The sequence below is a fragment of the Psammomys obesus genome, unplaced genomic scaffold, assembly GCF_907164565.1.
Source record: "Psammomys obesus unplaced genomic scaffold, mPsaObe1.curated_primary_1811, whole genome shotgun sequence".
Taxonomy (NCBI): domain Eukaryota; kingdom Metazoa; phylum Chordata; class Mammalia; order Rodentia; family Muridae; genus Psammomys; species Psammomys obesus.
This window is the reverse complement of record NW_026585644.1, coordinates 34,413,416-34,433,169: the sequence shown is the minus strand read 5'-3', so window position 1 is coordinate 34,433,169 and position 19,754 is coordinate 34,413,416. Positions and strand designations below refer to the sequence as shown.

The following is a 19,754-nucleotide window of genomic DNA, read 5'->3' as shown; positions in this document are numbered from 1 at the left end:
AAATAAATAAATAAATAAATAAATAAATAAATAAATAAATAAATAAAATTAAGTCCTTCACACTTACAGAGAGTCCCACAGAAATGCCTATGACAATCACTCTCTTCTTCCCAGCAGCCACCTATGAATGGAGGAGGTGTGTGTTAGAGTCTCCAGGGCAGAGCCCAAATCTGATGGATGAGAAAATCAGGACCAGGGGAGGAGCCACGCCTTGGTGAAGGTTGGGGTTTTTCTAACCCCATGAAAAGGAACACAGAGGTGTCTCTAGGTGAGTAGCAACAGAAAACACAGACCTTCTTCAGCTCCTCAATCCCGTGGAGGGCGCTATCTTCTGTCCGTTCCCGAGAGGCCACAACAGACCTAAGAGCAAACCCAACCAAAGACAATGGTTAGAAAGCAGATGCTCACGGCTGGTTAGGAAAGGGCACACTGAGAAAAGGGAACGGAGGAACGCTGCCATTGAAAGGGCACCTACTGTTTATCAGGAACCATGAGAAATAGACACACCACAGAGTTAAAAAACAACAAAACAAACAAACAAACCAAAAAACCCTCAAATATCTGCAAGTGCCAGGTAGGCGATAAACATCTGTGAAGGGTCCAGATACAAAGCAATAAGGAATGATAGAAACTGAGGCAGGTTCAATATAACCTTTGACTAAACTCACTCAAATTCGGCTTCTAAGAATCAGGCCACCTGTACAGGTCAAGGGAACTCACCTGTCGCCTCCTGCGATGAGGTACGTGTAAAGGGGCTTCTGTCCTAGACCTCTCATCAGCTGGTTGAAAGAGACCTGTCCGGGAGAAGAGGGAATGAGAAAGGAGATTTAATCGATTCTTGATTCCTGGAGGATTGGGGGATGCATAATACTCTTCTTAGGTCAATGCTTAACCCTAACTTAGTTGGAGTCTGCCTCTTAGAGACAATTAATTACTGATTCATGAGATGTGGGGGTGTTACCAAGAGAGTGGTGGGGCTCCAGGGGTGGGGCAGAGGAATTGGAGACCATAGCGGACTCTAGGTTTTAGAGAGGAAGTGGGGAGAGAATATATCTACTGAGAAAACTTAGGTCAGATGAGCTTTATGTTTCTGGGGGTCATTCGCAGAAGAAGAAGAAGCAGAAGCAGAGGAAGAGGAGGAGGAGGAGGAAGAAGAAGAAGAAGAGGAAGAAGAAGGGAGAAAACAGGGAGTTAAGATACTCACAGACATGAGGAATGCCATCCGGCCAGAGGTTCCTCCTCCACTCAGCACCACCAGGCCCCCATCTGGCTCCTGAGGAAGGAAAGAAGCCCAGGTCACCAGGGCCCAGCTCAGGAAAGAAGAAACTTTTTTCCTCCTTTGTCAGTAACAGATGAAGACTTAGAACTCCTTATTCTTCTTCCCATCATAAAATAGAGCAGAACATAGGCCATGTGGGACAGCAAAAAGAACGATGATTTGGAGAAAGAAACCCTCTTGGTTCTCTTCTCTGACTAAACTATTCATTAAAATTCTTAACTTATTCCAGAAGGAACTTGAGAGCAGCTTTGTCAATTAAATAAAAATAAATAATCAAAGCAGCAGCATCTAGCAATTATTAGCTGGGCGCATTCAAGCAAGCTACTGTAACCATCCTTTCTTTGTTTTCTGGTCTGTAGAAAGAAAAAAAATCCTTTAAAAGAAAATAATACTTCACAGGTTTCTGTGAAGGTACTGAGTACAAAAGTATATTTCTGGGGCTAGAGAGATGGCTCAGCAATTAAGACACTGGCTGCCCTTCCAGAGGATGCGGGTTTGATTGACAACACCCACATGGCAGCTCATAACCATCTGTAACTCCAGGTCCAGACAATCTAACACCCTCTTCTGCCCTCCATGGGCACCAGGTACACATACATGCAGGCGAAAATGGCCATACACATTTAAAAAATAGTATTTAAAAAGAAAATGCACAGCTGACGATCAAGTATTATTCATGTAGTAGCTATCATAACTATTGTCGATGACTAAGATAGCAATAAGTATCCAAAGGGAAGACCAAGAGAATAAAGAATTGAGCTTTATAAAAATGAGAAATGGAGACCCAGGAAAGAGGAAGTTAGAGGGAACAGAAGTGTTTGGATAAGAAGCAGGTGGAGAGGTTGTACCTTCAGAACTTCCTGGACTTTGCCAGCCACTTGCAACATGGTGGTCAGAACTGACTCGCTGTACAGTCGCTGTAGAGGGTGGACAGGAATCAGTATGAAGAAAAGGAGGAGAACGGTGGGAGGAAAGCAGTGAGATGGCTCAGTGGGGGAAGGGATTGTGGCCAAGCCTGATGGTCTGGGTTCAGTCCCTGGGAGCCACACGGTGAAAGGACAGACTGACTCCCAAAAGTTGTCCTCTGACTTCCACACATTTCCCCACAGAACAAATCCTTCCACCTCACAAAATAAATAAATATGAAAAAAAATTGGAGTGAAGGAAAAAAAAGAAAGAAAGAAATGGAGGATGGTGGATTGGGATGGAGATGAGGGCTCAGGATCTTCAGAATCAGGAGGGGAGAGGCTAAGGTGTGGCTGGCTTGGCACCTCTGGTTGCAGTGTCTGAGGCTCGACTCTAGGTCACCTGGTAGGTGGGCATGATTTGTCCCTCCTCCTGGAATATCTCAGCATCACACTGCCCCAGCAGCTGAACAATTTTCTCCGCATCTGCTTTGTCCAAGTTCCGGGTCAGTGGGTTGGACTTCTCTGTGATTGGCACAGCTGCTTCATACCCTGACAACTAGAGAGAAGGGGGCACAAGGGTAGGGGTGGGAAGCCAAAGTCTGTTTTACGCCTGCTGGACTGGAGGTGGGAATGGCAGCAGGCGCAGTGTTTGGCTTGGATTCACATATTACACACACACACACACACACTCACAGATGTGTGCCCATACATTCACACATACTCGCACACACCGTGCACATACCGAGAACTTGGTTTTCCTGTGATGTTCTGAGCCTATTAGGGAAGGAAGAACCCGAGGGAAGAGAAGGAAAGGGGTGCCTAGCATGGAATGTATGCCTGAAATGCAGGCATTTGGAAAGTGGCAGCAGGAGGCTCAGGAATTCAAGGCTATCCTCAGATATGTAGCAAGCTTACAGCCAGACTGGGCTAGACCCTGTCTCAAACAAGAAAGAAGGAAGGAAGGAGGGAGGAGAGGAGTCCAGAGTTGAGGCCAGTCCAAATTTAAAGCTATTTTAAGACTCGGTGCAGAAGGCTGATGACAGAGAAAGGGGTTCACCTCCCATTCACCAGGCTCAGGGGTCTCAATCACATGCTGATATCGTTTTGTGCCTGGCATGGTCCCACAGTGTGGACCCTCTGTCCTGCCTGCCTCTGCAGTCACACAAATCCTTCTGGTCACAATAACTTTGCTTCCAGTTGGCAGGGTCTTATCTGAGCCATGGAGATGATTAACCTAAGAACCCTGCCTGTCCAAGCACCACCCCTACACCCCTCTCTTCAACACCCTTTCCTGTCACTAGTTTCCCGGCCCTCACGAAGCTCCTCGGGATCCTCTTTGCATGTACTCTGCTGCCAGCCTCTGCTTTGCCCTTGAAGAAGAGGACCAGAAGTTCATTGCTCTTGTCCTTCAGGCACAGTGCCCTCTGGAAGACAGGGAGCCTGGATGTGCAGAACATCCAGGTCAGAAAGAATCCCTGAGCAAGAGAGCTCTGGGGCCCGAATACCTCAGAAGGCCAGAGGTCAGGGTCAGTAGAAGTCAGAGGAGCCAGGTCATGGCTTGACCACGTGTCAGCATGCAGTCCTTCCCTGCCCCACTGGCCCGTTTTACCCTCTCAGAAAGAAAAGCGACAGAAGCTGCCTGGGCCCCAGGTGCGCATATACTGAGCTGGATGTGACAGAGGAAAATCCACAGAAATAGAAATACTGTAAGAACAACGAGGACTGAAGAACCTGCCCTATATGCAGGCAGCATCTATTTCTCCCAACCCATGCACTTTCTCCCAAACTGTAGGCGTCATTGGATAGACATTGGCACTTAGAAGTCGTTGTTGACAGTCTGTAGATGAGGGGACAGGCTCAGACAAGTGGTTAGTAATTCAGGATCACACAGATTTCACACTCAACTAAAATATGAAATGGTTTTAGGACTTACATGCTTACTGAATGAATGCAACGACTAACAAGTTGGTCCAAATTAATAATACTCATTCCTGCAGTAGCTGAAGGTTGTGTAAAGATCCTTGTCCAGTGTTTGACATTTGATACTCCAACAACTGTTTCAGGTTTCTGTGCTTTACAGGTGAGAAACCTGAGGCGCAGGTTAACGGATTTCTCTAAAACACACACACACACACACACACACACACACACACACACACACACAGAGAGAGAGAGAGAGAGAGAGAGAGAGAGATTTGCCTTTTAAGTGTTCCTATGTGCCACTTTTTAAGTTCTTTCCAGTTCTTATAATGACAGGCACAAAGAAGATGATCAGTAAATATTTGCTGAATAAATGAAAGAATGAATGAGAAAGCGAATAGAATCAAATCAGATCATGAATGGGAAAGAGACTTAAAAGCTGACGCAGTCTCCAAGAGATCGTTAAAACAATTATTATCTCCATCACTTTGCCTCCTCTCCTCTTGGCCCCCTCCTGCCTTCCGAGACGGAAAGCCTCCTCCCAACTTGGCTAATTTCACGCCGGGAAGGAGGGGCTCCCTCAGGTGCCGGAGACCCTAGCACCTGCGCCTGTCCCGGTGCCCTAGTCAGTCCCTCTGCTAAAGCAGGGGAAGCGAAGGGATAGGGACCCAGTGAGCCGCCATTGGGAGGGTCGTGGGAGGAGCCCCGAGAGAACAGGGCTGGGGAGGCGAGGTGGGGGGATGACGGCGTAGAGAACCCCAGTGGGGCGGGGCGGCCCGGCGCGTCCCAGTCCGGCTGCAGCGGAGCGCGCGGGGCCAGCTCTGCAGAAGGAGGCGGCTGGCTGGCCCGGACGGTCACATCCTGCTGCAGGGGGCTAGCTCCGGCCGCCGCACTGTCCTCTGCACCGGGGACGCAGGCCAGCTGCCAGGCCTCGCCGGCAACGCCCCCTGCTCAGCGACAGACCACGCTGGGGGCCCCGCAGACTCGCGGCCCGCGGCCACTCCGCCTCTGCCCTCTCTGCCCGCAGCTCGCCCCGCGCTGCCAGTCTCGGCGGGCCCGCGTCGGGATGGGGTAGGGCCAGCGCCAATCCAGCGATGGGCCGCCCTCTGGGCGCCGAGCAGCCCCCCGAGGCCTGACCCACCACGAGGACCCGGGAGGTGGGTGTGGGCTAATCAGACCGCGCGGGTGGGGGCTGGGGTGGGCGCCGGGGTTACGCGGAGGCGGGAAAGGCGCGGGGAAAATGGGTTGTGGGCCCCGGGAAGCTTGGGAGAGCTGCTGCAGCCCGCTGCTCGCGTTCTGGGCAGCTCCTGCCTCCCTCAACTCCTGCCTCCTCCAGGATCCCCGCCTGGATGTCAAGTGGATGCCTCTGGGGTCCCCAGCGAACTCGGTGGAAACCATGGCTTCTTTGATGCCTCTTTCCCCATATCTGAGTCCCACGGTCCTCCTGCTGGTCAGCTGTGACCTGGGTTTTGTGCGAGCAGGTGAGTGAAGAGGATGCCGGCTGTGAGGGTCTGTCGGAGCCAGTGTGGAGGCGAGACCTCTTAACCTGTTAACATCCTGGCACCCCCCAGACCGACCTCCCTCTCCTGTGAATGTGACGGTCACTCACCTCAGAGCCAACTCGGCCACTGTGTCCTGGGACGTCCCAGAAGGCAACATCGTCATTGGCTACTCCATTTCTCAGCAAGTATGAATCAGCCCGCTTCCCCAACCTGCGCCCTTGGATCTCTGAACATGCCTCCAGTTACCTCCACACTACTCCCTTGGAGTGCTTGCATGTTACAGAGCCCCTCCCGAGCTAACCCTGACGGCGAGGGACTAGGGCTAGGCTGCCCTCCTTTCTCTGCATCTCCTTGCAGCGACAGAACGGCCCTGGGCAGCGTGTAATCAGGGAGGTGAACACCACCACCAGAGCCTGTGCTCTTTGGGGCCTGGCTGAAGACAGCGACTACACAGTGCAGGTCAGGAGCATCGGCCTCCGGGGAGAGAGCCCCCCAGGGCCCCGTGTGCACTTCCGCACCCTCAAGGGTTCTGACCGGCTACCTTCCAACAGCTCCAGCCCAGGTGAGAGCCTGTGTTAGTAGCTTTTTACCTGGCTTTTAACCTCTCACTTCCTTGCTTAAGGCTCAGATGAACAGAGGGATGATTTAATTCATTCTACTGCCAGGGAAGGAAAGAAAAACAGGTGGGCAGGGGACCAGCTATAGAGCCGCTGCTAATGAATCCTTTGGGGGAAGGGCTCATAAGCTTCCTTCTACCCAAACTCATGCCACACCTGCCACAGCCTGCACTGAGCAAGTTCTGTCACCACCCTTTGGCCTCTAACCTCTGCCCACCAAAGGCTTCACCCTGAGCGGAACTTTCCTAGTTCTCCAGGCTCAGTGCCATGATGAACCCAGCCTGACCCTAACCCCCAGCATTTCCCTTCTGCATGTGACAGAGCCCTCCAGTGGGTCCTTTGTAACCCAGAGGATGGCTCTCTTCTTAGGTGACATCACAGTGGAGGGTCTGGATACAGAGCAGCCATTGCAGACAGGGGAAGTGGTCATCATTGTTGTGGTGTTGCTCATGTGGGCTGGTGAGTACCGGATGGGGAACCAGGGACTTGGCTCCATGATAGGAGGAATTGGCGAAGGAATCTGTCAGCAGAAAAGAGAGAGAAAAACAGTGGGGGAGGATTGGTGGAGGGAGGTGATTGGGACAATTCTGACAGAGGGAAGGCTCCTGCAAGCCCAGAGATGAGGGTTGCATGGGCACCAGGAAATCAAGGAGTTTCTAGAAGTTGTGTGACTATCTCAGCACCCTGCAAGGCTTCAAGTGGGTTGAGTCAAGATCAAGGTTCTGATGGTGTTGTTGTGTTTCAGCTGTGATCGGGCTATTCTGCCGTCAGTATGACATCATCAAGGACAACGACTCCAACAATAACCCCAAGGAGAAGGGGAAGGGGCCTGAACACAGTCCTCAGGGAAGGCCAGTGGGGACAAGACAGGTGATGTGGGGACCAGTGAGTGTGAGAAGGCTGATTTGTATGCAAAAGGGTATTCAGTGAAAGGCAGACGAATAGGCAGGGGAGGGGGAGGGAGGGTTGCAAATGGAATGTCCAGGACCAAGGATGGACGAGTCCAGACAGCAGTGTGGCACATTTGCCTTTCTGGAATTCAAGATCTGGATAATTTTCCCTTACAGAAAAAGTCTCCATCCATCAACACCATCGACGTCTGAGTGAACTGAGTGAATGAAGAAGAACCAGAACCGGAAGACAGGCGCACTGATAACGAGGGGGTGGGGGTGGGGTCAGGGAAAGCCTAAGATGGTGATCTGCTTGAGACTCCCACAAGGCAGTTGCACTCCCAGAGTCTCAGGCTGGTACCCATCCTCTTTCCACTGTGAGCAGGGCCAGAAGGTAGGTCTGGTAGGCCCTGGACCCCTGGACCTGGGAGTGGATATGAAAAGAACATCTCCTCCCACCCTCCAGGTCCAGGGGAGAGTCACTCGTTCAACTCCATCCCACGAGGTCCCCAACAGGGGCCCCATGTCACCTGCATCAGGACTACTGGCACCCACTAGCTGCCCCTCCTGCTTGCCCCTGGGCTTCACAGAGGGGGGGTTTCTGTCTGTATTGCCCTCCTCCAGTGAGCGAGAAGAACCCTCTGGGCACAGAGGCAGACGGCACACTGCACTACTCCAATGTCTTCCACGGAGCCTCCGGTGCTCCCCCCTCGCCTGGCGATCTCACCCCTGGGACATGTTTCCAATAAAGGTTCTTGGGCAAACTGGAACTGGCTGTATGGTATGCTGAAGACATCTCCACACCTTGTCAGCTCTCCAAGGGCCCCTCGCGCCACCACCAACCTAAAAGGACAGACTCGTTGTAAGATGTTTGCGTCAAAGTTTTTACCTAAGACGGCTGGAGAAAGAGAAAGAGGAAGGCGTGCGGAAAGCTAGAAGCGTCCCTCCTTTGTCTTTGTCGAACAAGAAGAGAGGAGACGGGAAGTCACAGAACTGTCTGTACCATGGAAACCAGGCCATGTCACATAAAAGGGCCAGTAGATTTTTTTTTAAAAAAAACTTTTCAGGACCTTGTATATACTAGGTAAATGCTCTACCATTGAGTTATATAACCAGTCCCTTCCCCATCCTTTTGATTCCACCACTTGCTCTGGGGAAATGGTCAGAAGGGCTGAGCCAAGTGTCCTGGGGGCCAACGGAAGAGCAGCTACCACTAACGTGTCCCTTGGTGCCATGACCCCTCACCCTGTGCACACCAGTGCCTCTTCTTTTATTTTCTTTTTCATCTACGTCTCTGTTCATTCAAAGTTAATAGTAATTGTAACCCATAAATGAGTTTATATTTATACTCTGTAACATATCCAGAGGATTCTAGAAATAAACTGAGGGGTTTGGATGCCCCTATCGAAAAAAATTATAATTTGGGTTCTGGGGACTATTTGTTACCTGGGAAAAATGGGACCTGTCCTCTACTCATTCTTAATTTTCAAGAGGGATGCAGTAGCAGGGAGAGAAATACTCGTTGCCATTGGCAACTGCTGCCCGGGAAAGGCTTTGGGACCCAGCATCTGCGTGGGATCTGCTGTGCTTTTACGGGGGTGGGAGAGTGTTAATAGGTCTTGCCAACCTTAGACCATTCAGAGAAGGCCTATGGGTATCTTCTTTTCTGCATTTCATTCTATCTCTGATATATTGCAAAAAATTAGACCAAAAATCCTTGAAAGAATCCCAATCAAACAAAATAAAGAAGATAGTATATTTTCTGCTTAACTAATCCCCAATCCCAGGCGTCATACCGCTGTAAGCTGAAAGGGGAGCGGAGCTCTGGTTTGTCTCCTACACTGACCCATAAAGTCATCTGAGTCACAGCCACCAGCCTTGAACTCACCGTTTCCCCAATGACCAAACAGGGTGCCTTCCCTTTCCTTAGCCGGTGCACCCAACACATCCCTGAAACCCCCGGCTCATTTCCTGAGACTGCTACAGGACAGAGTGGTTGGGCATGGAGACAGTGATTTGAGAAGAGTTGAGTCGTCTTACGGGAATTAAAAGGTTATTAACTCTGGGCTGAATGCCGGTTCTGCCTTTCACTAGCTGTTTTAACTTCGGTGAGCGACCCTTAAATCTGCCTCCGGCTGCGTAAAATGGGACTGTTCCGCTGCCCACTGAAAACTCGGTACCTATCTATATTGTATTGGCCTCGTGCAAGTCACATAACTTTTGCGGGGAGGCAGAGGTTTCAGCTCGGCGAAACCTCTTTAGCCTCCCGTAGCACCAGCCTTGCTTTCCTCCAGAGTTTAAGCAACTACTGCGCAGCTGGCCCGGCTGAGCAGTGAGAACAACTTGGCTTAAGGGGTAGGATCCAGAGAGGGACGAGGACTTATGGGTGGAGCAAAGTTAGGTTCGGGATTGGTCGAGGGGGAGACTTCGACAACCCCTCTTACGGTCCCGCCCTAGGACTCACTGCGCTTGCGCACGTCCTGCTAGCCCCGCCGCGAACCCACTACGTGACCTTATGACGTGTGTCGCACTCACGTCGCCTGTGCGTCAGCGGCTAGCGCCGCCGCTGCCTGGCGGGTTGTCCAGGTAACCGCGGGAGTTGTCTCGGTCGGGGAGCATCCGAGACCCGTGTGCGTCATGCAGTTGAAGCACCTGAGGACCCTGCTGAGCCCTCAGGTGAGGAATCCCGTGCCTCTCCCATTCCCCGGCCGCCGGGCGTTCCAAAAAAAGAAGTGAGGGAAACAGAAGTTTATACTTTTGAGCCCCTACTTTGTGCACAAGATTGTGAAAGATCTTTCTGAAGGCGACATGCATTCAGACATGCTAACCATTAAGCTTTCATTGCATCACATACATGAGTGCCAGGCCCCGAGCTTAGGCTGTGAGGGACCAAATCCACCTGCGTTAGGTCAGAGGCTCTTTCTGCAGGGAGAGGCGCATATATAGACAACGATCATAACTTTACACAGGATGAAATAAACGCTTCAGGTATAAGCAAGCACCCCCCCCCCCCCCCCCCCCCCAAAAAAAAAAGGTAAGGCGAAAAGCTGAACCTTTTGCATTGTGAAAGTCTGTCTCAGATTCAGAGGAAGCTGGGCGATAGGGGAGAAGCCCAGAAACAGAAACGAAGAATGGGTTTGGGAGTGAAGAGAACGGAATAGAATTCAGGTCAGCCCCAACACTGATTTAACCAAATGGGATCTCTGGCTTTAACTCTCATCAGACAGAGCCGTTCTATCACTAGCTTCATTTGGGAAAGAAAAGTCGCAGTGAGAGCAACCCTAAGAGAATTAGGAGAACGTTAAATAAAGTTCTGCACGCAAAAGAACATCATAAGCTGGGCATAGTGGCCCAGGCCGGTAATAACAGCGACTGTTGAGTGGAGGCAGGAGGATCAGGAGTGCAAGGCCATGTTGGCTACCTCAAGAGTTCAAGGCCAGCCTGGGTTACATGAGATTCTTATCTTTAAAAAAGAAAGAAGGAAGGAAGGAAGGAAGGAAGGAAGGAAGGAAGGAAGGAAGGAAGGAAGGAAGGAAGGAAAACCCCACAGTAGGCCAGTGCGATGGCTCAGTGGATAAAGGTACTTACCACTAATCCTGACCACCTGAGCTTGAGCCCTGTGACCCGCACAGTGGACGGAAAGAACCAACTCATGCAAGTTGTCCTCTGACGGCCACACAGGTACCACCCCACCATAAATGTAAGGGGAAAAAATTAAAGAGCGTTATAAACTGTAAAGCTGTGTGAAGAATGAGAGACAACAGAGACAGACATTCGGAATTGAGAGGACAGGCTTACACAACACCAATAAGAAGGTTGGCTCTAGGGGAGAAGACTCCTCACAAGCCTGAGAAACTGAGCTCAGATCTCCAGCACCCACTTGGAAGCCAGGAACAGCTGTAACCCCGAGGCTGGGGGGGGGCAGACAGGTGGGCTCCTAGGGGTCTAGTCCTAGAACTCTAGCCTAGCCAAATTCATGAGCATCAGCTTCAGTGAGAGACCCTGTCTTAAAAAAATAAGGTGGAGAATGATTGGGAAAGACCCTTGATGTTGACCTCTGGCCTCTACATACACACACAAACAGGCACACACAAACACACACCTATATACAAAACAAGTATGCTGCTTTGCAGGAGGTGTTGCTGGTGGTGGAGCCTATACTTAGCATGTGCGTGCCCTTGCGTTCCTCCCTAGCAGTACAAAAACAAGTCCCTTACCTGATCATGCAAGCTTGTACTCTTAGAACTTGGAAGGCTGAGGCAGGAGGATTGCTGTGAGCTGAGAGCCAGCTTGACTGCATAGCAAGACCTTCTTTTAAGAGATAAGAATAGCCAGGGCATGGTGGCTCATGCCACCATGAGTCCCAATACTCAGGAGCAGAGGCAGGCAGATTTCTGTAAGCTTGATGCCAGTCTGGTCTACAAAGCAAGTTCTGGGACTACACAGAGAGACCCTGTCTCAAAAATAATAACAATAAATAAGAATATATGGCAGAATTAAGTCATATATATATATATATATATCACAACAGCATAATTAAAGACATTAGAGTTATAGCTTATGGAATCAAACATCCATAGACTCAAATATTGCATCTGCCATCTAAAAACTGTATATATAAACCAGAGCAGATTTCTTAATTTTTTCAATGCCTCAATTTCTCCAAAACGTAAAATGAGATACAGTTCTTAATGGATGTCAGGCATTTATGAAAATGCTTGCCTGACACTGTTTCACTTAATCCTCAAGACAGTCCAGTCAGGCACCTGACTGTCAAGAAAGGAGGGTTATGGAACTCAGGAATGTTTGTGGTGTGTGCGGAGAGTACAAGTAAATTAGAAACGAGTTGTAGCAGACGGAGCCCTGCGTCAGTGGTAGAACAGTAAAATGTTGTGCTCTGTGCTCAGTAAGCTGATGCTGTGATCTGTAATTTCAAAATGCCCCTAATGGAAAAATTGGAAATAGAACCCTTTGGTCTCTAAAAAAAAAATAAAATAAAAATAAAAAATGATGGTGATGTCATGGTACAGCTGGGCCAGATGCCCAGGAGGGCCTCAGCCAGGAAGGAGGATGCCCAGCCAAAGTTGATGAAACGCCTGCGCTCCCTTCTTACCTACTGCAGTGAATGGTTGGGTCACTCTGTGGTGATGGTGTGGCTATTTCCTGGCTGTAGTTTAAGGATTTTGGTGCAATGACCCTCTTCTGGCTTTGATGGTATTTGGGTTGGGTGTGAAAAGTGTTTTAAGTTAGACCTCCAGTAGCCCAAGTGGTTAATCAGACATTTGAAGTAGGAGCTAAATTCAATTTCAAGGTCAGAAAACTTTAGTGGCAGTGCCTTAGGGAGGACCACAGCTGGCGCCGTGAGAGAGACACAGTAAGAATAATTCACTGGGTGGTGATCACATTTTCTTAAAGTCAGGGCCCCAGTAGCCCAGGCTAGCTTCAAACCTGCCATGTAGCTGAGAAAGATCTTGAACGTCTGATGCTCCTGCCTTCACCTCCCAGGTGCTGGGGTTACAGGCATCTGTCACTGCACCTGTCAACCCCGTGTTCTTTTTAGTTACTTTTTTTTTTTTTTGAGTTGCCAAGCATCAAACTCAGGGACTCAGCAATGTAAGACTCCACCAACTGGGCTATATCTCAGAGTTAGCAGTGGTCCTTTTTTTTTTTTTTAAATTTTAATTTGGTTTTTTGGTTTTTGGTTTTTTGAGACAGGGTTTCTCTGTGTAGCCTTGGCTGTCCTGTACTCGCTGTGTAGACCAGTCTGGTCATGACCTCACAGAGATCCACCTGCCTCTGCCTCTGCCTCTGCCGGGATTTCAGGCCTGCCCCCCTGTGCCTGGCAGCAGTGGTTACTTTTAATGCTAGACTTTCATAATGTGGGCAGTTAAGCAGGGGAAAGTGTTGTTTATTCCTACTCTCAATCCTAGTTCTGTTACTCCTTGTTTCAGAGCTTCCTCTGTCCTATTCCTGCTAGGTATGTTCAAGTCATTATCCTGCCTTCAAAGGCTCATCCCGGGCTGGCCCAGTCCATACTTCCTGCCTTCTTCCTCTCTCCTTTACAGAAGTCTCAGCTTCCTTGCCCAGAGCTCAACTTTGTTGTGCTGGCTGTTACGTCTGAAGTAATTCACCATTCAACACATTCATCCTTCAGAGTTTAATTTTGATTGCTTAAGCATAAAATTGTCTTGGGCATCTCTGAGCTGTTACTGCACTCAGTACATTTTCTTCTTATGGGGCATTTTCAGTTTTGTAGCATCTTATTAGGTCCTGGGGCAGGATCTGTGTTTTGCTCTTTGTCTCTCTGTCAGCTCCTGGCCAACTGCCTTTCTCCTTAAAGTGCTTGAAAACATTAATTGAATGAGTAGCTATAAAGACTAAAATGTATCAGATTAATTGACTTTTTTTTTTTTTTCAGTATCAGACTTGAAAGATGAGGGAACAAGAAGGCCATTGGCTTCGGAACAGCTGATGCATTACATTTGTGTCAGGAGTCTCAGAAAGCACCTGGGGGCTGGGGAGCCGGGTTGGTAGGTGCAGTTTACTTAGCTTGAGTGAAGCCCTGGGTTCCTTTCCCAACACAGCATAAACTAGACGCGACGGTGCATGCCCTGAGGCCTAGCACTCAGGAGGTCGCTTATGTTACCGCTGTGCCTCCGCAGGATGGAGCTGCGAAGGTGACGTGCATGGCCTGGTCCCAGAACAATGCGAAATTTGCTGTGTGCACAGTGGACAGAGTGGTATTGCTGTATGACGAACATGGCGAACGGAGAGACAAGTTCTCCACCAAACCGGCAGACATGAAGGTGGAGAGGGCTCATCCACCTAACCTATCAACCTAGGAAACTTTGTCATCTGCCTTCTAGCCATGGGCACGGGAAATGGTCTACCCCTTTTCTCAGTATTGAGCTTCCGGGTCTGTTGGGACATGTATGTGTCTCCTTTCCTCTTTCATGTGTACTCATTGTTGTTGTTTTTACTGCTAGTACGGCAGGAAGAGCTACATGGTGAAAGGCATGGCTTTCTCTCCTGATTCCACTAAGATTGCCATAGGACAGACTGACAACATCATCTATGTCTACAAGATCGGAGAAGATTGGTGAGGACAGAGATGAGGGGTGGGTGGCCCACAGAAGGAGAGTTATGCATGAGAAATGCCTCGCTGGGGTAGTTGTTGGGGGAGGGGGTACAGGGATTGGTGCCACGATCAGGCGTGGGAGGCAGAGACATTCTAAAGTCTGATTCTGTGTGTCCGTGCCTTTGCCTGCCCCACGTGTCCTTTAGTCCCATCCCTGGAGGAATGAGTAAGGCCAGCGGAAGGTCCTGAGAGCCAGGGATGCTATCTCTGATGGTGCCCCAGGGTTTCTTGGGCACCCACCCACATCGCCATCAGACCTCCCCCAGAGGAATAGGAAACACCACTGGGCCAGGAAAGGATTCTGCTCCTCCCTCCCCCCATCACCATTATTTGGGGGCATTTTATTTGAGGAAGTGACTTGAAGTGCTTTCTTTCCTTATGTTTGACAGGGGTGACAAGAAGGTCATCTGCAACAAGTTCATCCAGACGGTAAAGTCCGGTTTCCCTGCCTGTGACTGTAACCAGGAGTTGCACTTTATAATGTCCAAAGCTCGTTTGAGCCGCTAAAGGATGGCGCTGCCTGGCTGCCCGTTGTCACCTGCTAAAGAGCCTAGTGGTGTCCCCTCCTTGCACTCTTCCCTGTAGGAGACGAGGGTGGTGGCTGCGGCGGGTGTGGGTGTATAAAGGTGCTAATCCACACAGGTGGGGTCACCCTCTCACCCTTTCACACACAGAGTGCTGTCACTTGCCTGCAGTGGCCTGCAGAGTACATCATTGTTTTCGGCCTGGCTGAGGGCAAGGTAAAGGCGGGGAGGGAAACCCGGTTAGGTGTCAGGTGGGGATAACGGTCCTGGATGGGGAGTGGATGCAAGACAGTTCATCTTTTCCCCTGGAGCCCAAGTGTGTATGTACCGCGGAAGAATGCACGAGGACCAGTTTTGTACACCCTAGGTTTTTTTGTCTTTCCTTCTCAGGGCCTAGGTAAAACTGCAAGTAGCCTAGCCAGACTTGTGTGCATTCTTTGATTTTCAGGTTCGCTTAGCCAACACTAAAACTAACAGGTCATCTACCATCTATGGGACAGACTCTTACGTGGTGGCGCTGACAACCAAGTGAGTACCAAAAAGAAGACATGCATTTCCTGGAAATGTCAGGAAGAAGCTGCTTCGGCTGGAAGGGGACTTTCTCAGCAAGGTGAAAGTCTCTCATTCATAACTTTGCCTCTCTGCTTTTGTTCTTCAGCTGCTCTGGGAAGGGGATCCTCTCGGGTCACTCGGATGGCACCATCGTCAGATATTTTTTTGATGATGAAGGCTCTGGAGAGTCACAGGTATGAATAAAGCATCCTGTGGGAAGGGGGGACATCCAGGAGCCCTCCTGGGGGAAGCTGCATGTCTAAGCACCATGACCGAGTTATTTAGGGAGGAGGCTGGAAGAGTCTTAGAGAGAAGCATTTGGATGCCACCACAGAGATTTGTGTTTAGGAGGCTAGAGCTTACTATTTATAGGGAGGAGTGGGCGGAAAGGACCTTGAGAGGGGGGAAATAAAGCCTGTAAGGGGGACAAAAAGTGAAAATTATTTCCACTTATGTAAATATATACACATACACAAATATGTGTATTTATATACGTATTTACGTAACACATAGACATACAAATGCATAGGGGAAAAAACAGGCCAGCAAGATAGCTCAGCAAGTAAAAACCCCTGATGCCAAACCCAACCAAAGCCATGTGGTGCAAGAGAAGTGACTTTTGTAGTTGCCCTTCACCGATGGGTGCATGCACGCAAATGTGAGCGTACACACACACAAGTGCACACAAACCCACGTGTACACACACAAATAAATGAAAGGGTTAAAGGTCAATTTTCTTGGAAAAAGAAAAGATAGACATAAAGGGAAACGTTCATGTTTCACTCTGCATAATTCGAGATTGCACAAATCATTTACATTGCGAGCTGCCCGTATAATTAATTAAACGTAGCCCTCCTTGAAAAAAAGAAGCCACATGCTCTCTTGGGTGGAGACAGAGTTGGCTACCGTGTGCTATCTCCCCTTGGGTGGCTTTGCTAGTACATGCCTGAGCTCCCCAACACACCACTATGTTGCGATTTCTTTAGAGTACAAAGTCAGCGTGTGTGTGTGTGTGTGTGTGTGTGTGTGTGGTATGTGTGGTCATGACATGGAGGATACTCTGTGAAGTCTTTAGGATTAGGTATGGGAAGATGTTGGCAGGAAGATCCCCCCCCCCCCCCGCCCGCCCGCACCGGGTGAGATGGTCAAGACTGAGTGGCTCAGCTGCTAGCAATGAGGAATTTCTAGGGTGGCATCCTCAGAGTAAACCGGAAGTGTTCTGTCGCAGGGGAAGTTGGTTAACCATCCGTGCCCTCCCTATGCCTTGGCCTGGGCAACCAACAGCATCGTGGCTGCTGGCTGTGACCGGAGGATCGTGGCCTATGGGAAGGAAGGCCACGTGCTGCAAACCTTTGACTACAGCCGGGACCCTCAGGAGCGAGAGTTCACCACAGCGGCAGCGAGTCCCGGGGGCCAGTCTGTCGTGCTGGGAAGTTATGACAGGTAGGTCCCCCGTCCTATTGTGTCTTCTGTCTTCTTTCTCTGGGAACTCCTTGTGCTGGCCAGGTTGTTCTGAACCACAGCAGGAGCCTGGACAGAGGCAATGTCTATTGAAAGGGATTCTCAGATTGTCACCCATTGGCATGCTGGCAGCTTCGAAATGCAGCGTGTTACCTCAGCCTGAAATTCCACCGCAGAATTTATCACCTTCTCCATGTCTCTACTGCCTTGTTCAGACTTTGAGCTTATCCTGCTGTACCATAGTTGTTGCTTCTATTTTGAGGACTCCTTGAGAAGAAGGCTGGGTAGTCTTCCTCTCCAGGGCCTACGTTGGCTTCTGATACGTGATACATAGCCCCTGTTTGGTGAGCAAATAAAGAACTGGCAGATAAGCAGCTGCAGCTCAGGTCCCCTCTCTTTGTCAGTCTTTGTGTCTCCTTCAGTCCTGTGTGTCTCCTTATGTTCCTTTCTTTGACTCTTCCACTTCCTGCTTTCCTCTTCCTATATTCCTGACAGTTTCGTTTTTCTCACTTGTCCCGTTTTCTCTATTTCCATCCTTTCGTGTTCTTTTTTATTTTTGAGATAGGGTCTCCCTCTATAGCCCTAAGTAGCCTGGAACTCACTAGGTACACCAGGCCGACTTCAAACTTGCAGCGATCCTCCTGCCTCTGCCTCCCAAGTGTTTGCATTACAGTTGTGCACCATTACACCTGGCATCCATTATCTTACTCTGTTTCCTTTCGCCTTGACTTTCCCGACTCCCTTTGCACCTTTTTAATCCTCTCTGGCTAGGCTCCTTCACTGGTCTGTTGTTTTGCATTTGCTTCCCTTTCTGATAGAAGGAGACTGGTTTCCTTTATTTGCAGGCTTTTTTTCACTCCTTTGCTCCGCCTCCATGTCTTCTAAAAGCCACATACCTTTCTAGACTTCGGGTGTTCAACTGGAGTCCTCGAAGAAGCATCTGGGAAGAGGCCAAGCCCAAGGAGATTGCCAACTTATACACCGTCACAGCCTTGGCCTGGAAGCGGGATGGCTCGCGGCTCTGTGCGGTGTGTTGCTAGCAGCCCCTTTCCATCTTGGTCTCCAAACTACAGTAAAATATCCCCTGTGCCAAGTCCCCCTACTGTGGCACCACTGCCTTGTGACTTCAACCTCAGAATCTGCTGTTAAATGTGCACTTAGCGGAGGCCCAGAGGGACAGAGTTGTCCGGGCCAGCCTGGTTTCTCCCTCTCATCCAGTCCACACATGATGCCTGCAGGTCTGGGGGCTACCACCTTTTTTTCTTCTGATAGGCCAAAACCTGCCGCCCTTCTGCTGGGTGTATCTGATAGCCACCCTGTGCCAGCGCACTGCGTGTCGCCTATCACACTGTCCCTCTCCCTAGGGCACCCTCTGCGGCGGGGTGGAACAGTTCGACTGCTGCCTGCGAAGGAGCATTTACAAGAACAAGTTCGAGCTGACGTATGTGGGGCCTAGCCAGGTGAGCAGCCTGCCATGCTGAGAGCTCTCCTGGCTCATTCATCTTTGTAACATTTCCCCTCCTGCTGGCTGCAGCCAGTGTCAGATTTAACCTTCATCCTGGCAGAGCAGTCAGAATGTGGGAGACAGAATGTGTCAGGGTAACTTCTTGGCAACTTTCTTGCCATATAGTTGTTCTGCTGCATTGTAAGAAAAGGTTTAAGTGCCAGGCTCTAGAGTACAAGGCTTGGCACCTTTATCTTTCTGGTATGAAGCTTTCTTCCCCTGTGCTGGCCATAGAAGAGCTGGTGAACAGGATCACAAATGAACCGCAAAGCTCCAGGACTCTGTTGTCTTTGAAGCAGACTTTTCACCCTCCCTCTGTCCTTCCCTTGCCTTTATTGTTGATTTGTCCCTTTATCTTTTCATTCTTTCACCTTTGAACATACCCACACACATAATAAAAAAGAAAAGGAAAAAAAAGAAAGACATTGTGGTCTGGCATGTGGCCTATGAGTTTGAGGCCAGCCTGGTCTACATAGCAAGTTCCAGCCCAACCAAGGCTACATAGTGAAACCTTGTCTCAAAAACAAAAACAAACACAAAACAGAAGTTAAAGAGGAAGAAGAAAAGAAAAAAATCTTAGCATTCAGGAGGCTGAGGCAGGAGGATGGCCAGTTGGAGGTAATCTTAGGCACATAAGAAGACTCTTTAAAATCCATCATCATATATTATTATTTTTAATAATGTTATTATTTATCACATTTAATTATAGTATTACTTACTATTATCCAGTCTTCTGCCTTAATAGGTAGAGTTGTACTAAGAGCTGCAGGAACAAAGTAAGTGATTGGTGTTATATAACTTTCAGAATCAAATGTCTCACAAACAGCAAAAGAAAGACTGAAAGCATTTCCCAAGTAACAAATCCCCGTGTGAGTGTAAGGTACCATCATTATCAACAGCATCCTAGGCCAAGGGCGGACACAAGTTATTAGCCATGTTCAGCATCATGAAGGCTGTGGGAGGGATGTGGCACCTTCACCCCTTTTGTGCTGGGAAAGTCTGAAGGGCTCGGACTCGTCCCTTACCAGGTGATTGTGAAGAACCTATCTTCAGGGACCAGAGTGGTGCTCAAGTCACACTATGGCTATGAGGTGGAAGAGGTGAAGATCCTGGGAAAGGAACGTTACTTGGTGGCTCACACGTCAGATACACTGCTGCTGGGAGACTTGAACACTAATCGCCTCAGTGAGGTGGGACCAAGAATGGAAGGATGGGTAATGGGGCATCTTGGCTTGCTAATTCTGGGGGTCTGAGACCCCAAAAGTAAGATTCCCCAAAGGAGGTCCTGCCGTTCTGATGTTGGTTGACCCGGTTTCAAGGAGTGAGAGGTGTAGAATGCTGGAGTATGAGTTTCCACGGTCAGACCGTTTTTTCGCTGTCATCTCTCAGAAGTGTAGGGATCAGGGCAAGAGTCTGACACAGCGCGTTTTTTGCGTAATGTCGAGGCCTCCCTGAGTGC

At 49.5% G+C, this 19,754-nt stretch overlaps 3 protein-coding genes across 9 annotated transcripts in view; 2 read left to right on the top strand and 1 right to left on the bottom strand.

Annotated features, from left to right (window-relative positions):
- Gckr (glucokinase regulator) overlaps positions 1 to 3,632 on the bottom strand; it is a 22,770-nt gene extending 19,138 nt beyond the window's left edge. For 3 of the 5 annotated variants that reach the window (XM_055627026.1, XM_055627033.1, XM_055627049.1), the window contains exons 1-7: positions 2,930 to 3,238; positions 2,588 to 2,743; positions 2,128 to 2,196; positions 1,205 to 1,273; positions 721 to 794; positions 294 to 360; positions 68 to 121 (exon numbers count right to left, since the gene is read on the bottom strand). In XM_055627026.1, coding sequence (XP_055483001.1) covers positions 68 to 121; positions 294 to 360; positions 721 to 794; positions 1,205 to 1,273; positions 2,128 to 2,196; positions 2,588 to 2,743; positions 2,930 to 3,013 — 573 coding nt within the window. In that variant the 5' untranslated portion in view covers positions 3,014 to 3,238. The other 2 variants (XM_055627041.1, XM_055627057.1) reach the window with 1 other exon arrangement.
- Positions 3,633 to 4,867: 1,235 nt separating this feature from the next.
- On the top strand, positions 4,868 to 7,492 carry Fndc4 (fibronectin type III domain containing 4). Its single transcript, XM_055621839.1, has 7 exons — positions 4,868 to 5,264; positions 5,444 to 5,588; positions 5,679 to 5,794; positions 5,967 to 6,171; positions 6,596 to 6,685; positions 6,972 to 7,096; positions 7,294 to 7,492. Exons 2-7 carry the CDS (start codon positions 5,468 to 5,470, stop codon positions 7,327 to 7,329), a joined length of 693 nt encoding a protein of 230 aa, XP_055477814.1. The 5' UTR covers positions 4,868 to 5,264; positions 5,444 to 5,467; the 3' UTR covers positions 7,330 to 7,492.
- Positions 7,493 to 9,678: 2,186 nt separating this feature from the next.
- The window catches only part of Ift172 (intraflagellar transport 172), a 40,407-nt gene continuing 30,331 nt past the window's right edge, over positions 9,679 to 19,754 (top strand). For all 3 annotated transcript variants that reach the window (XM_055626958.1, XM_055626938.1, XM_055626948.1), the window contains exons 1-11: positions 9,679 to 9,792; positions 13,779 to 13,922; positions 14,103 to 14,215; positions 14,644 to 14,683; positions 14,929 to 14,994; positions 15,227 to 15,306; positions 15,437 to 15,524; positions 16,559 to 16,773; positions 17,696 to 17,819; positions 18,156 to 18,251; positions 19,324 to 19,485. In XM_055626958.1, coding sequence (XP_055482933.1) covers positions 9,754 to 9,792; positions 13,779 to 13,922; positions 14,103 to 14,215; positions 14,644 to 14,683; positions 14,929 to 14,994; positions 15,227 to 15,306; positions 15,437 to 15,524; positions 16,559 to 16,773; positions 17,696 to 17,819; positions 18,156 to 18,251; positions 19,324 to 19,485 — 1,167 coding nt within the window. In that variant the 5' untranslated portion in view covers positions 9,679 to 9,753. The remainder of the gene's footprint in view (positions 9,793 to 13,778; positions 13,923 to 14,102; positions 14,216 to 14,643; positions 14,684 to 14,928; positions 14,995 to 15,226; positions 15,307 to 15,436; positions 15,525 to 16,558; positions 16,774 to 17,695; positions 17,820 to 18,155; positions 18,252 to 19,323; positions 19,486 to 19,754) is intronic.